The sequence below is a fragment of the Elaeis guineensis genome, chromosome 2 (assembly GCF_000442705.2).
Source record: "Elaeis guineensis isolate ETL-2024a chromosome 2, EG11, whole genome shotgun sequence".
In the NCBI taxonomy this organism is placed as follows: domain Eukaryota; kingdom Viridiplantae; phylum Streptophyta; class Magnoliopsida; order Arecales; family Arecaceae; genus Elaeis; species Elaeis guineensis.
Genome location: NC_025994.2, coordinates 108,419,495 through 108,433,458, shown reverse-complemented (window position 1 = coordinate 108,433,458; position 13,964 = coordinate 108,419,495). Strand labels below are relative to the sequence as shown.

Genomic DNA, 13,964 nt, shown 5'->3' with positions numbered 1-13,964 from the left:
ACTTGATGCATAACTTGCCATAATAAACATCTGCATCCAATCATGATAGATGTATGATTTGATGTATTCCCTTGTGCTTTCCTTTAGCAGCTAATGCAGCACATTACCATCTGATGAGAGACAAAATCTAAATTATCAAATATCAATTATTTGGACCTACACGAAAACATATAACATGGTATAACAACTGATATGGAGGGAGGATAAAAATTACATTAGGCATGGCACTATAAGAAACTCTGAATCAATCTTAGCTTTTTTATTCATTTTTCTTAGGATAACAAAGAAAGCATCATGTAGACCACCAGATAAAATTTTCTTATGCACCAACAGACAAAAGTTCTGCATACAAGAAGGTCAACTTGAGTTTTTTCTTTTCTGTTTCAAGAGCTCGAGGTCCTTCATTTGCCGCTGTACAGCTTCTTTGGACAGAGGTTTTTGCTCTGGATAGCTTCTTCTCTCACCTGCAGCAATTTGTTTTGCCATAGAACTTACTATCCTATCTATCTCAGATTTCCCAACTGAAGCGAAAACTGCATTCAGCATAATGACAAGTAATCTCTGATCCTCTTCTTCTATGGGATCTTTGCCAAAGCAGCACACATATATGGCCTCCAGAGCTTTCTCCACTCTGATCTCCATTGGAATTTCTGGAATTGCAGCCTTTACCTCTGCTCGTCTCTGCACAGCAATATAGGATGTTTTAGGGCATCAAATCTCATGATTGAATATTATTGTGAAAATAAAAAAATAATGTAGGATCATAAAACTACTAGAAGACCGATTCGACCAGGGATGGTTGTATATGTAACTCTCTCTCTCAATAAGAGCAGATAGCGATTCCAGAAACATTTGTGGGTTTTGAACTTGATTATGATGATTCATTATCTGATTGGCTAACATGTGCAGTTTAAGGAGTTGAAAGTAAATCCATAAACCACCGAGTGCTGTGGACATCTACCAAATGGCCAGAACCCCCAACACCAGGAGCACATCTGCCAGCATAACATTAGCGTAGGTTTGCAGTAGTTGAGCTTTATGGCTAGATAAAAAGGCCAACCTTGGACACAAGGCCTAGGCGCTGAAACAAATTTAGCCCATGATCTTTCATGCCATGCACACAGTGTCATGAATGTCTACAAATATCTCCAACAATGCCATACCAATAATGATGGAAGAAAACCTAAACACAAAATCTTGAAACAGAACAAGCATTGAAATGCTTGGATTAAGCCCTGGTTAGTTTGCCCTGACTTGTTAGGAAAAAAGCATCTCAATCAGCAAAGCTTATGCCTTCTCATTCTCGCATGTTCACACTCCTCATCTGAAGGATTCAGATGCGTAACTTTAGAGACACTAAACTGCTTGTGTGGTCACCATATTCATAAGATGTTGTACAATTGTCATAAAACCTGAGTTCAACTCCAGTTTGTGACAATTTCACAGATGACAGCTCCAGCAACCAATAAAAGTTTATATCAGGGCAAAAATTAATTTTAGAGCTGGAGGACAGCAGGACACCTAATATCCCCTCCCATCCACAGTGACGGTGTAACTCAGTGCAATGACATCTTCACAGGAGTACCGGAAGCAACATTTGAATCTAAGCTACAACTACCATGGCACTCAACATCCATCAGCAGGAATTCGCATCTCTATACCAAAACTCCACTACCTAAAGGTCCAATTGTTGTGAAGTGGCGTCCTTGCATGTGAAAAAATATATGCAGTGCTTCATTAGAACTGCCCAGATGCTTGATGCTGAGACTGAATGCCATATAACTGTTGACACTTGAATTATTTGCAATATTCCTTGCAAGTCGTTTAAAAAATTATGACAAATGTTGTCGCTTGAAGAGCGCACCCTTTTTTATGTGCCAAGGAGTGTCATGCTATTTGTCAATGATGTTGATCCAATAAGATGTAGATCCAGAGAGTTTTTCCTTTTTGTTCAAATTTGACATGATTATGTGAACAGAGTTTCAGGGATAAATGATTGCATAACAGAATTAAAAATATATATTATCTTAAATTATAAATAGCTGTGCTGACCTCCTTTGCAGCAGACATTGTAGCAAAGAATGTCTCCTCTTCAAACTCGATATCATTGGAAATACGAAGCCTGGCTACTCCTTCCAATATTTCTTCAGACTTTAACAGGCCGGCACCAACAGCAGCCAACCAGCAGCACAAAAGGACATATAATGGATCCCCTGCCTATCCAAAGAATAAAGTAAAAACAAAAGTAAAGCTTGACTTAAGTGAAATTGCATGCTCAGTTAAGTCTCCTTTCTATTAAAAACTATACTACTTTCCATGTTCTTTCAGTTATCTTGTCCTTATTATCATTAGCTTAAAAGTAGTCTAAGGTGTCGTGAAAATCACAAATATAATGCACAGCAAGTCATAGAATCAAGATAAATACTAAAGATGAAGCACTCATTGTAAACTGGCTACTGTGAACAGGAAAATCCATTCACTTAAAACAAGGAAACCTGTCATTAGCATTATTATGGACAATTAAAATTCGAGTGGCCTTCTATCTCATTAAATAGAAAAATGGCTAATAATATTATAATTGCTGATATAACAAACTCACCCAATGAAACTTCACTAGGAGGTGCAGTAGTCACCGAACTACATCTTTCTAATCGATGTCACAATTTTAAATATTTCTCGTCCAGAGACTTCAAACAACTATTATAATTATGTGCGTCAACGAAACCAATTAAAGATTTCATTTTTTGGAATACTACCATAAAGAACACACAGTCACCAAGGTAACGCGCAATAACATTGAAGCCACCAACTAAAACTATTCTAAATTTATTGTCGAAAACCAAACATTACCAAAAAGCGAACAAAAGGAAGAACATCACTGTTCAAAAATATTCCTTTGCGTTTTCTCTGCTATTAACCATGAAAAGAAAATGTTCTACTGTAACTAGCGATGCAACCATTAAAAAAAGGAGACCAATTTCTCAAAAATTGTTCCAGATGCCGAACCCGGCCACGTCGGTCCTGGAACTCGTAGAAGGCGCGGGAGTCGGTGATGCTGCACTTCTTGCCGACCCGCCGCCGGAACTCGGCGAAGTCCACGATGTCGCCGCCGACCCCCCCTTCGTCGCTGAAGATCCTCGCCAGGAGCCCCACTACGGGAAGCGACCCGACGAGCTTGCTCGCAAACCCCCCGACTGAGTTGGGATTCTTCTCCATATACCCCACGACCCTAACGCTAATCCGACCCGACCCTCTTCCGCCACCACCTCCACCGCCAGCGGCAAAGCTCCGCCGAGGGGCAGAGAGGAGGAGGAGGAAGGGCTTGGATTGGAGGAGGGAGGACGAGAGATGCGGTTTTGGGGTTACCGTTATACTCTCCATGTCTCGCTGGAGAGCGGAGGTTGGTCGCGTCTGACGTTATCTCCTCTCGAACTGGGGGATGAGATCGAGGAACCTGATGGTTGGGTTACCTCGAAACACCTCTAGTTCTCTACCTTGTGGCCTCTCTCTCTCTCAAATTTAATTTAATGTTAATGACGTACTAACTAAATGATATCGTACATCCGATAATATATATATATATATATATATATATATATATATATATATATATATATATATATATATATATATATATATATATATGCAGGATTTATAGTATACAAAAATTTTAATATTTAAAATTTATATATATAATAAAATTAAAATCAGACATAGATTAAATAAATAAATTTAATCTATATAGCATATTTTAGGTAGATCTAATCTACTCATAATAGGATCGTTCACATGCTTGTAATGCAGGAATTAAATCAGATTTTATCTAAACATAAAATCGAAATCAAATCTTGATATCTTTGTGCGGATAGCAATCCACTGCGATCGATGATCTAGATATTCTGATGAGATCCTTGTCGAGCTGCATATGTGTACAGTCTCTACAGATATCCACACGAGGTGCCTCGTCCGATTAAAGATTATCGAAGTCATCGAGATACTAGTTCTCTTACAGACTTCTGCTCATAGTGGTTGATCCGTCACATTTTTTAAATCTCTCGGACTCCTCCAGAGATGAAGAAGGACTTTAGGAGGATGAAAGAGTGGAAAAAGAAAGTGGAGAAACTTCTTTCTCTTGTTTTTCTCTCTTCCTAAAAATCTTAATGTCAAAACTCTAGAACCCTAAGGTTTCCTACACATCAAAATGTCGCCCACCCTTCCTCATGCCAACCAGATTTCTCTCGATACTTTTCAAATGTCTCACGATGAGGCTTTCACATTTTTTCACACAAAAGAAAAAGGGCTTTTAGGATTAGCGTGCAAGGTAGTTTTGGATGAGAATAATTCTCCTCTAGATAAAGATAAGGTTTCAAATTTAAATTCAAATCAAATTTGAATTTAAACATGAAATCAATCTTGCCCTTGTCCAAGAGGATAGACAAGCGTGGGCGACAACAAACCATTTTAGCATGCAAAACCTCATGCAAAACTCAAATTTGCATGAAGAGAAATCAGCATGGGAAGTGAGGTGGCACATGGGAGAAAATTCAAAGCATTTGCATTTGAATTTGATCCACTTGGATTCTTATCCAAATCAAATTTGATTAGACCCAAATAGATAGGTGAACCTAATCTAATTATGTACCGATTTACCTCAATTAAATTCTAATCAAATCAAAAATTAATTGAGTTCAAATTCTGATCAAATCTGGAATCAATCTTTCTTAGCGATTAGGTCATCTCATAACCTAATTAGATCAAATCCAATCGAATCCAATTCAATTAGACTTGATCCGAACCTCATTGCTCAATCAAATTGAGTCAATTAGTAATCCAATTGCTATCTCCAATAATTCACTAACTCTTAGTGAATTATTTTATTGCAACTTTTGCATAGAATTAATCATCAATCAAATTGACGATTTTATCCATCAACGATTCATAATCGTTAATCAGCCATCTGATCAGATAAGAACCTCTTTTGTGTGTGATCCCGTAGATTTTATTCTGTTTGGTAGTGAGATATACTGTGATCCCTATTACAATATCATTGAAATTCTTTTCAATGGATCGGAATAATTTCAATTCTGCCCTTCGAAGGTCATCGATCATCAAGATGATGTCCGATGAATCTCACAATCCATCAGTGATATCTAGCAATATATAGTGGCAATCCAGCAGAATAAAAGTATTGAACCTCTAGGTGTAGTTACTGTGTAGTCCGATTTTTCTGTCGTGAGTTTCGACAGAATGTAAGTCAAGGACAACTCATCAAATCTGTTCGTTCATTATATGTCAGACTCAATCGACTCGAGTCTATGTGAAATTTTATGAAATTTTTTTTCCATTATTCACCTACTATGGCCATGGATTTAAGGAATGAACCGCATAGAACTTCTCCCTATCTACCAAGATTGACAAATCCCATCCTGATGCACACCCTATTCCTATAATGGACCTACTGTAAACAACATACACCGCAAGGTTCTGAATGGCTAGATAATCAAGTGATTGTGCAGTCAGACTATAGCAACCTCACTGTAAACAGTCGAGACACCTCAGGTCAAAAAACTATCTACACCACTGCAGCTATGAGTAAGTCACTGACGAGTGGGTAGCCATCCTAATGACTTCTCATGTTGGTCACGCTCAGTATCAGTTATTCTTTAACAACCACCTGCATTCTCACTTCAATGTCCCTACACTGTAGATTCGAGACTCATCTGTCTGAAGGAAGCGATCTGCGCACCAGTCTATCTAGATCAATTACCATTCCCATGATGATCTTATGACCGAGAGCAATTTAGGAATTAATCATTAATGACACGTGCCTCAAATTCTCAATTTTTTGAAAATATATGTCATCATCCATTAATTCCTCGATCGATTCATAGACACAATATAATACATATAATATGAATGAAAAATTAATCTAAATTTTATTAATTTCAAAATTTTATTATAAAATTATACTTCAAAAATGTACATGTATCAATCAATCTAACTTCTAGAACACACATCTAATACTAATATCGAAACGCAGAATATAAATGAACCTAACTTAATGGAGCCAAATCTATCTAGCCCGATTCGATTCGAGATCAAACCAACCAAGCTGAAACTAGCTCATTGAAAACTTGAGCTACTTACAACTTATTTAAGAGATCTGATAAGATCATAAGATCCCTCGAGCTGTGTCACACATGTACATGTGCACGCGCACGCAACAATTATATATTTTGCCAAAATTATGTCAGTTTATAAAAGAAAAAGTTAAAAAATATTTTTATTTAAATATCAACTGAAGAAATTATTTACTAATATTTTGAACAAAATCTAACGAAGCTCAGCCAAGTCAAGCCTGAGAAATAGATCAGCTTGTTAATAATTGAGGGATCTGAATTTAGGCCCAGCTCAAGCTGCTTACATACCGCTCGCTTATTTGAAAGCCCTACCTAGCACAAAGCAAATCTGTTCAGTGCACCTAAAATAGAATCATAAATGGAGACAGACTACCTGGCCAAAGTACAAATATAGTGCTTCATCGCATAAACAATATTAGCATGCAGGGTAGAAGATCCTGCTGCGTTAATTAGATGCACCCATCAAAATGACCTTCAAGCAGGGTCAGCAATTTTACGATGTAAGTTTACAGTTAGCATAACCATCTCACAAGAAGTCAAGAATTGTTTTCTCAAGTGAGAATTTGATTTTGAGACAAGAATGATGCAAGTTTTGATAAATTGATACATAATACCTGTACCAGAAACAATGGCATAGCCGGTTACAGCATCTATGGTATCTAAACTTTTGCTCTACCAATCTTAAATATGTCATCCACAAGTGACTTCCTCATTCACTAATCTTTCTTAGATATCAAACGGCCATTTGAAATTGTTCGGGAACATGAAGTAAAGGTAGCTGGACGTCACCAGGCTCCCCTAGCTGGCCACAAGCAGCCATCCGGTCATCCCCTCTGCTAAGTCGCAAGAAAACGACACACCCAGCTTCAGCCAGAATATTCCGGAACTCTATCATCTTCTCTTCAGGGGTAGGCTTGAAATGAGATCCATTGTGAGGATTGAACGAGATGAGGTTGATCTTGCAAGGAATCCCACGAACGAGTTCTACAAGTCTCTTCGCATCCTCAGCACTGTCAAAGAAAGATGGCAACGTCAGGATCGGAGACCATATAGAAAGAATGAAAGCTTTTCAAGATCAGAGACAAGAAAGAAAGCAAGAATAACCATTAAAGAAGGCACTTTCCCGCATGATTTATATACACAACCAAATAATACCATCATTAGCTCTATCCAGTTCTCAAGGAACAACAAAATGGTTATTGAAGTAATTCTGCAGGCTTCCCAGTTTTTACTGGACGTCATAGGCGTTAATTCCAAATATAACTAAGTGGAAATATAGGTGAACAAGCAAAATCAAAAAAGGTCACTAACAGCCTAATAATCAGTCTGTAATGCAACATTCATGGAGCACACAATACATTGTTACGACAATTATTAAAATTATAATGCCACAATAAAGCACTTGTGATGCTCTTGGACAAAACAGAATGAGTTCCCTGCCTCACCACGAACTCGTAAAATTATCATGCCATAAGAATGCACTAAGAAGAGAATGGATGACATAAAAGCTCAATTTATTAGCCTCATGACTGGGGCGAGGAGTGTGTACGGGGGCAAAGAACAGCCAGGAGTCAATTTTTGCTGGAAAAGCAAATTGGACAATTGCAATCTTAAGAATAGCATCTGCGGTCCTAGAGAAAATCTTCCCACACAAAGCTGATTCAAGAGATTGACACTTCACTGAATCTCTATCCATATCTCCTAATTAATGGGCTTCCCTAACGTGGGCCAACACACCAGAGTCAAACTGGCACATCTTAACCCAGATTTTGAACCAAAAAAACCTATCAATTTCAGCCTGAAGCTACGTAATGCACGTTACCATCTAAATCATCATAACTAAACCATGATAACTCTGGGGGCAAAATATCTAAAATGCAAAATTTGTCAAATATAGTTGTGCACTATATATATAAGTTATAGATTTTTCTTTTGGTAGAGTTGGAATCTGTCCTGCATGTGCCACTTAAAACTGTAATATGGATTATGGAGTATGCATAAGTCATACATTGACCTCAAACACAGGTCATGATGTATGTCGGTCAGAACTAAATCAGGATTTGATATTTGGACACAATCACCTCTGAAAAAAAAGAAAAAAAAGATATTTGCACCCAATTTTTATCATTGTACTCCTTTGTTGTTTAATCCCGGTAATGTTTTGAAAGGTGGCTGTGGTATATGGGCAGTCAAGGGACTGCAGAGGACGTAGGCATTGAGCGGATTGCATATGCAGGCACATATACAGTTAGTATTTTAAATATTTAAAAATAATCAAAATGTGTTAAATACCAAAACATTGCAAAGTTGTAGGCAAACTGCACTTTCAGCCTATATGCAGCCTGATTACAGTAACCGCATAAAGGGTATGCAGTGTGGTCAGAGGACCACATATGCATAAGCAGCCACATATGCCACCACATTTAAAACATTGAATCTAACTAAAATATGGTTGTGCATCATTAGAAATGCAAGAGTGTAGAAGGTCTTATATATTGTCTCTATTAATGTCAGAACTGATCGAAATTACCACTTTCTATGTGTCTTAGGAAATGGTCAGATTGGAGTGCATTAGGTAGTCATAGTCAGAAGTATTCACTAATATCATAAATTGCATGGAGTACATGATTGTTACTCTTCTAACTTCCAAGGTAACATTTTGGAAACTTCAGCTCTGTTGTTTTTGCAAGATACAGTTTTGGCTATTGACAGCATAGAGCTTTATCAAACATGCCATCTGCAGGCTTCTGTTGGTTCTTTGTGAAGGCCACTAATGACTTCCAGCAAAACAGGGTAGATATATTATGATCGAAGATTAATTTGGGAAGTTCAGAAGACTATCAGGCTAACTGCTGCCAAAACCAGAAATACTGTGGAGAACAAAGCAGACCATACTAACCTGTCATTTACTCCTGCAAGCATCACATATTCGAACAGTACTTTATACTTATGTTTGGAACAAAGTTCCTCTCTTAAGGTCTCGAGCAGCAGGCTGAGATTGTATTTCCGGTTGATAGGCATGATCCAATTTCTGACCTGCACTTTTGTATTAGTCAAGCCATAGAGAACTTAGTTGCAGTGAACTTGTCCTTTGAAGTAAACTTGTAAATTGCAGTGAACTTGTCCTTTGAAGTAAACTTGTAAATTGCAGTGAACTTGTCCTTTGAAGTAAACTTGTAAATCACCTCATCTGTCGTGGCATTGAGACTAACTGCTAATGCACAGTCCGATTCACAAAGGAAGCGTTTCAATTGTGGGACAAGTCCACTAGTTGAGACCGTCACCTTGCGAGGGCTAAAATGAAGACCCTGCTCATCGACCATTATGGCTGCAGCTTTTATGACATTGTCTATGTTATGTAGTGGTTCACCCATACCCTAGACACAATAATTAGAAAAAAGAGATAGATAAGAGGTATGAGAAATAATTGCCATCACTTGCATCAGAGTAAACAGAAAAGCCTGAAAACAACTGATGTGGTAGAGGAAAATCAATTAAAACATATAATAAGGGTAAAGGGAATGACATAACAGCGGAATGGTTGAAATTTTTTCATAATTTTCTATAATTTACAATAAGATTTCTTTTGGATCATAGAAAGTATAATAAGGGCAAACCTTGGCACAGTGGTAAAGTTGTACCATCATAACCTGGAGGTCATAGTTTAGAAACATGGAAACGACCTCCCCTTGAGCTGGGACAAGGCTGCACACATCTGGCCCTTCCCAGACTTGGCAATGGTGGGAGCCTCATGCATGGGGTTGCCCTTTTTTATTATAGAAAGTATAAACAGTTTGAACTTTAAAACAATTTATTATTAAAGAAAACAATCACATTACAAAAGACCTATAGTCCATCTGCATAATACAGAACAACTTTACAAAATGCATATCCTTCATCTATGTTTTTTACATTTTAAATTTAATTACACCAGCATGCTTAATTTTTAATGTTACAAAAAAAAAAGGACCATTATTTTTGTTTTTTTTCCCCTTTTTTTTGGGGGAGAGGGGGGTGGATCTTGACTATTTTAGCTGGTTCAACATGACCACATTTATGATTGCAACGGAGTCTGAGATCATGAAACTTTAGAGACAATGGTTGCAGCAAGACAAATGGCTCCTCATTGTCCCATTGCACTCATCTAAACCAATTCAGCCTTAGTAATGTTAATTAGGTAACATGGTACATAACTTACAAATGGCAAATTATTTCTTGATTTGTGAGAATAGGATGGAATAATAATCATAAGGAAAGAGGTACTTATTTAAAGACAATTACATCCATGCATATTGAGCATACTTGATGGAAAGGCATCATAAGTCATGGTCTCAGCCACTGATTGACTGCCTGCAAATCTTCTATCACAATGATGTCGCTAGCCATCACAAACCCTTGTCAACTTTTTTGTGATATTCCAATAGGTGTCTAATTGATTATAAACATGCATCACAAACAAACTCCTCTTTTTCCTTTTCAATATATCATGTTCTTCACCGATATAATAATTAAAAGAATTGCATGCTTACCATAAATACAACATTTGTAATAGATCCAAATTCACTGGAGAACAATCGACGAGCAAAAACAGCCTGTTCAACTATTTCAGCTGTTGATAGATGTTTCCTTAAACCCATCCTACAAGATTCTAAATCCAAGTTAGCAAATCTGCAGCATATGCACCTCAAGAGGGGAGCATGAAGCTAACGGTAATGCAAAATGAAGGTACGCATACCTGCCAGTGTAGCAGAATTGACAATTCATAGCACAACCCACTTGACTCGAAACACAAACTGTAGTCCTCCCCCTACTGCAAGGAATCACAACTGTTTCTATCACCTGTGCGTCTTTCAAACTGAACAAAATCTGCAACCTCCTGTGAGTTACAAAATCAATGGGAATATTCCCGGAACATGTGGAGAACAAGTTTTCAGAAATCTGTGCCTCAAATTATAAGATTTGCCTAAGTGCAACCTAAAGGACATTTTATAGAATTAGATGGGAGACCAAACCACCTTTCGAGTTCCATCTGATGCTGTGAGAATTTCTTTCACTGACAATGCCTTGAGAATAGCATTTTCACTTATCATTTTCCTAAATTCTTTCTTTAAACCTGCAAGAGGTAAAATGAAAGGTACAAAAATTTGTTTATGGATAATTTAAAATTTTAGTTAAGTTAAAAAAAACAATAAACTTAAGAAAAATATACATGTATTTACACACACACATATGTGCATCTGCATGCATGCATATATGTATACAAATGTACATCCCTCCACAAGCCTTGACTTGCTAGCCTTATCTCATCTATGTGGGTTGAAGTTACCTTGATGAGTCAAATCATGAATAATAATGTTGAATGACAGCATAGGATTGAGAAAGTGGCCTTGATGAGGAAGTGACAGAGCTAAATGACTTGAGACCTTTAGTATGTCTGCCTAGAAAATCTTCAATCACATGCAGACCATGTAGATTTTATTTTGTGCATTAATGTCTGGGTTGCATCTTAATGCATAACGCAACAATATTTTGATATTATATTAAACAAGGGTCGCCGAATTGGTACCGGAGGGCATACCAACTAGCTCCCGAATCGGTATGGTATGAGTCCGCACTGTGTCATTTTAGGAGGTACCAAAAACAGGAAAAGGGAAGGGGAGAGAGAGAAAAGGAGAGAGGAATAGAGAATGGGAAAGAGAGAGGAAGGAAGGAGGAGGGAGGGTTAAACCTTAACCCCAACCCTAGTAGAGAGAGACAGATAGATAGAGAGAGAGGACACTTATGGATGACGGTGGGCAGGAGATGAGGTTCTCGAATGATCGGAACCTCTTTTTTTTGGGGGGGCTGGGTGGGGCCTTTTTAACCAAACTGAGCTTTAATTGAATGGTGGGAGCCTCTAGGAGGTACATCAAGACAATACAGCAACATGCTTTGAACACATAGTTCTGAGCAACATCAAACACAAATGCCTTCCACAATAATGTTATCTCTGGATGTGCTAGAGAACTTCTTCCAAAACTGTGCTTCACCACCTACCAAGTGCACCAAAATGTTTACCACACACCTTCCCTCACCTTTGCCACATGATTATTTTCATTTTCACTATTTGTAAATGACTAATTACTATTGTTTGGCATTCCTCCAATATGAGCTTCTTCAATCCCCTTATAGCATATCAAGAAAATGAATGATGACGAATGTGCGTGGCTTTGATAGTGGACCTACAACCCAACCATGTCTTTAGAGTAATCCTATTTCAAGCATAACCTGACTAACATTAAGTTATTAAGGTTCTTGGTTTTAGTTTATGAAAAGCTTCATCCCCTAGCTAAAAAGGAAAAAGAACAAAGAACAAAAGAAAAGAAACCAAGTTCCTAGCGTTGCATGTGCTTGGAGTAAGAACAGCATTTCAAGTACCAGTTGAGTGATTTAACAGAAAACTTCCTTTATAAATCTTCCTTTAGATAAACATATGGAAAAGGAAAATGTTGCGGAACACCAGAATGAAGCATACGACAAAGAATAAGCTGCCTGGAGTAACTGTTCGATTTTTAGAACTTATAAATCTAACAGCAGAAAGTATAAACCGAGTTTAAAAAGTTCCATCAACCAATGCATGCAAGAAGGTGTTATCATAACCTGTCAATTCGTCATAACAATGTGCCCAGCTGTTGTTCCCATAAAGGCACTTCCACAACATCATGGCCTGCCCAGATCTAAATCCATATGATTGAACCCATTTCTGTCCAAAAAAAAAAAAACAAAAGATTGATTTTTACCAGAAACAAGCTCCCAGCAAACATCCACAGGTACATAAAAATGCATCCAAGATTACAATAAAGCTCTCTAGTACTCCAAAATAGGAATTCTATTTTTTCTTCATTTATACTAACATAACTCCACATTCTCGTTCCGAAAAAGTAAGCGCATTAAGTCGATAGGAAGAAGAAAGAAGGTGGAAAAGGTCAAAAAGAACAGCGCGCTTACTTCGAGCTCTGGGAATTCCATCTCCTTCAGCACAACCTTCGAGCTCACTGGATCACCTAAACCCAAGAAATGGACCTTTGAACAAAAATGGAAGAAAAACATCGCAGAAAGATGGGGAAAAAACTAAAAGATGGAGATTTATTGAAGATTCGAGAGGCAATACCCGATTCGGAACGGCTCGTGGAGGGGGGAAGCGGGCGGCGAGGGAATCGAGAGAAGGAACGCCGGTGAAGAGCGAGGCGAGGATTGGAGGAAGGAAAGAAGCCGAGAGAGGAAAGACAGGTGGCGGTCCATCGGATCAAAGCCATGAGAGGAGGAGGAGACGGCGAACGGAGCTCGTGATTTTACCTTTTTCCTAGGGTTTGGGGGAGGGATTTGGGGCCTGAGTTTTGGTGGACCGAGCCGGGTCCCAGGCCGCGACTAATCTGGAGGTCCGAAGATAGGAAAGCCTGTCCTCATTTTGCGTACTTGTTTGTACACCGGGGCGGTGTAATAAATCCGACGCGTAGCGCATGTTGCAATTGGACCGTGCGGTATCTCAGTGGAAGATTGACGGAGCCTCATTCCACACCAAAAAAAAAAAAAAATAGAGGCACGCATGTTTTCGGTCGTGACGTTCCTTCCATACTCATCATAATTTATTTTTTTTAATTTTTATAAATAAAAATATTTTTTTTTCATAAAATTTTTTTTTTAACTTATCATATTTTCTCACGGTGCCATTTCAAATACTATCCCTCTCTTTCTACTCTCAGAGACAGTTCTCATTTCTCTTTGAGTTTCAGGGCATCCCAGGTCGATACTATTTCGATGTTTCATATCATAGAAGGTTTTGAA

The 13,964-nt window shown here is 38.1% G+C and overlaps 2 protein-coding genes across 2 annotated transcripts; both read right to left on the bottom strand.

The window, feature by feature from the left end:
• Positions 1 to 240: 240 nt before the first annotated feature.
• On the bottom strand, positions 241 to 3,455 carry LOC105047959 (photosystem I assembly factor PSA3, chloroplastic). Its single transcript, XM_010927121.4, has 3 exons — positions 3,007 to 3,455; positions 2,053 to 2,217; positions 241 to 681 (listed from the first exon to the last, which is right to left on the bottom strand). Exons 1-3 carry the CDS (start codon positions 3,379 to 3,381, stop codon positions 358 to 360), a joined length of 864 nt encoding a protein of 287 aa, XP_010925423.1. The 5' UTR covers positions 3,382 to 3,455; the 3' UTR covers positions 241 to 357.
• Positions 3,456 to 6,683: 3,228 nt separating this feature from the next.
• On the bottom strand, positions 6,684 to 13,575 carry LOC105047951 (uncharacterized). The gene is made up of 9 exons (XM_010927110.3): positions 13,291 to 13,575; positions 13,128 to 13,183; positions 12,780 to 12,882; positions 11,156 to 11,253; positions 10,876 to 11,006; positions 10,670 to 10,778; positions 9,326 to 9,517; positions 9,040 to 9,176; positions 6,684 to 7,150 (listed from the first exon to the last, which is right to left on the bottom strand). The coding sequence occupies exons 1-9, from the start codon at positions 13,433 to 13,435 to the stop codon at positions 6,874 to 6,876; spliced, it is 1,248 nt and encodes a 415-aa protein (XP_010925412.1). The 5' UTR covers positions 13,436 to 13,575; the 3' UTR covers positions 6,684 to 6,873.
• Between the last annotated feature and the right edge of the window lie 389 nt (positions 13,576 to 13,964).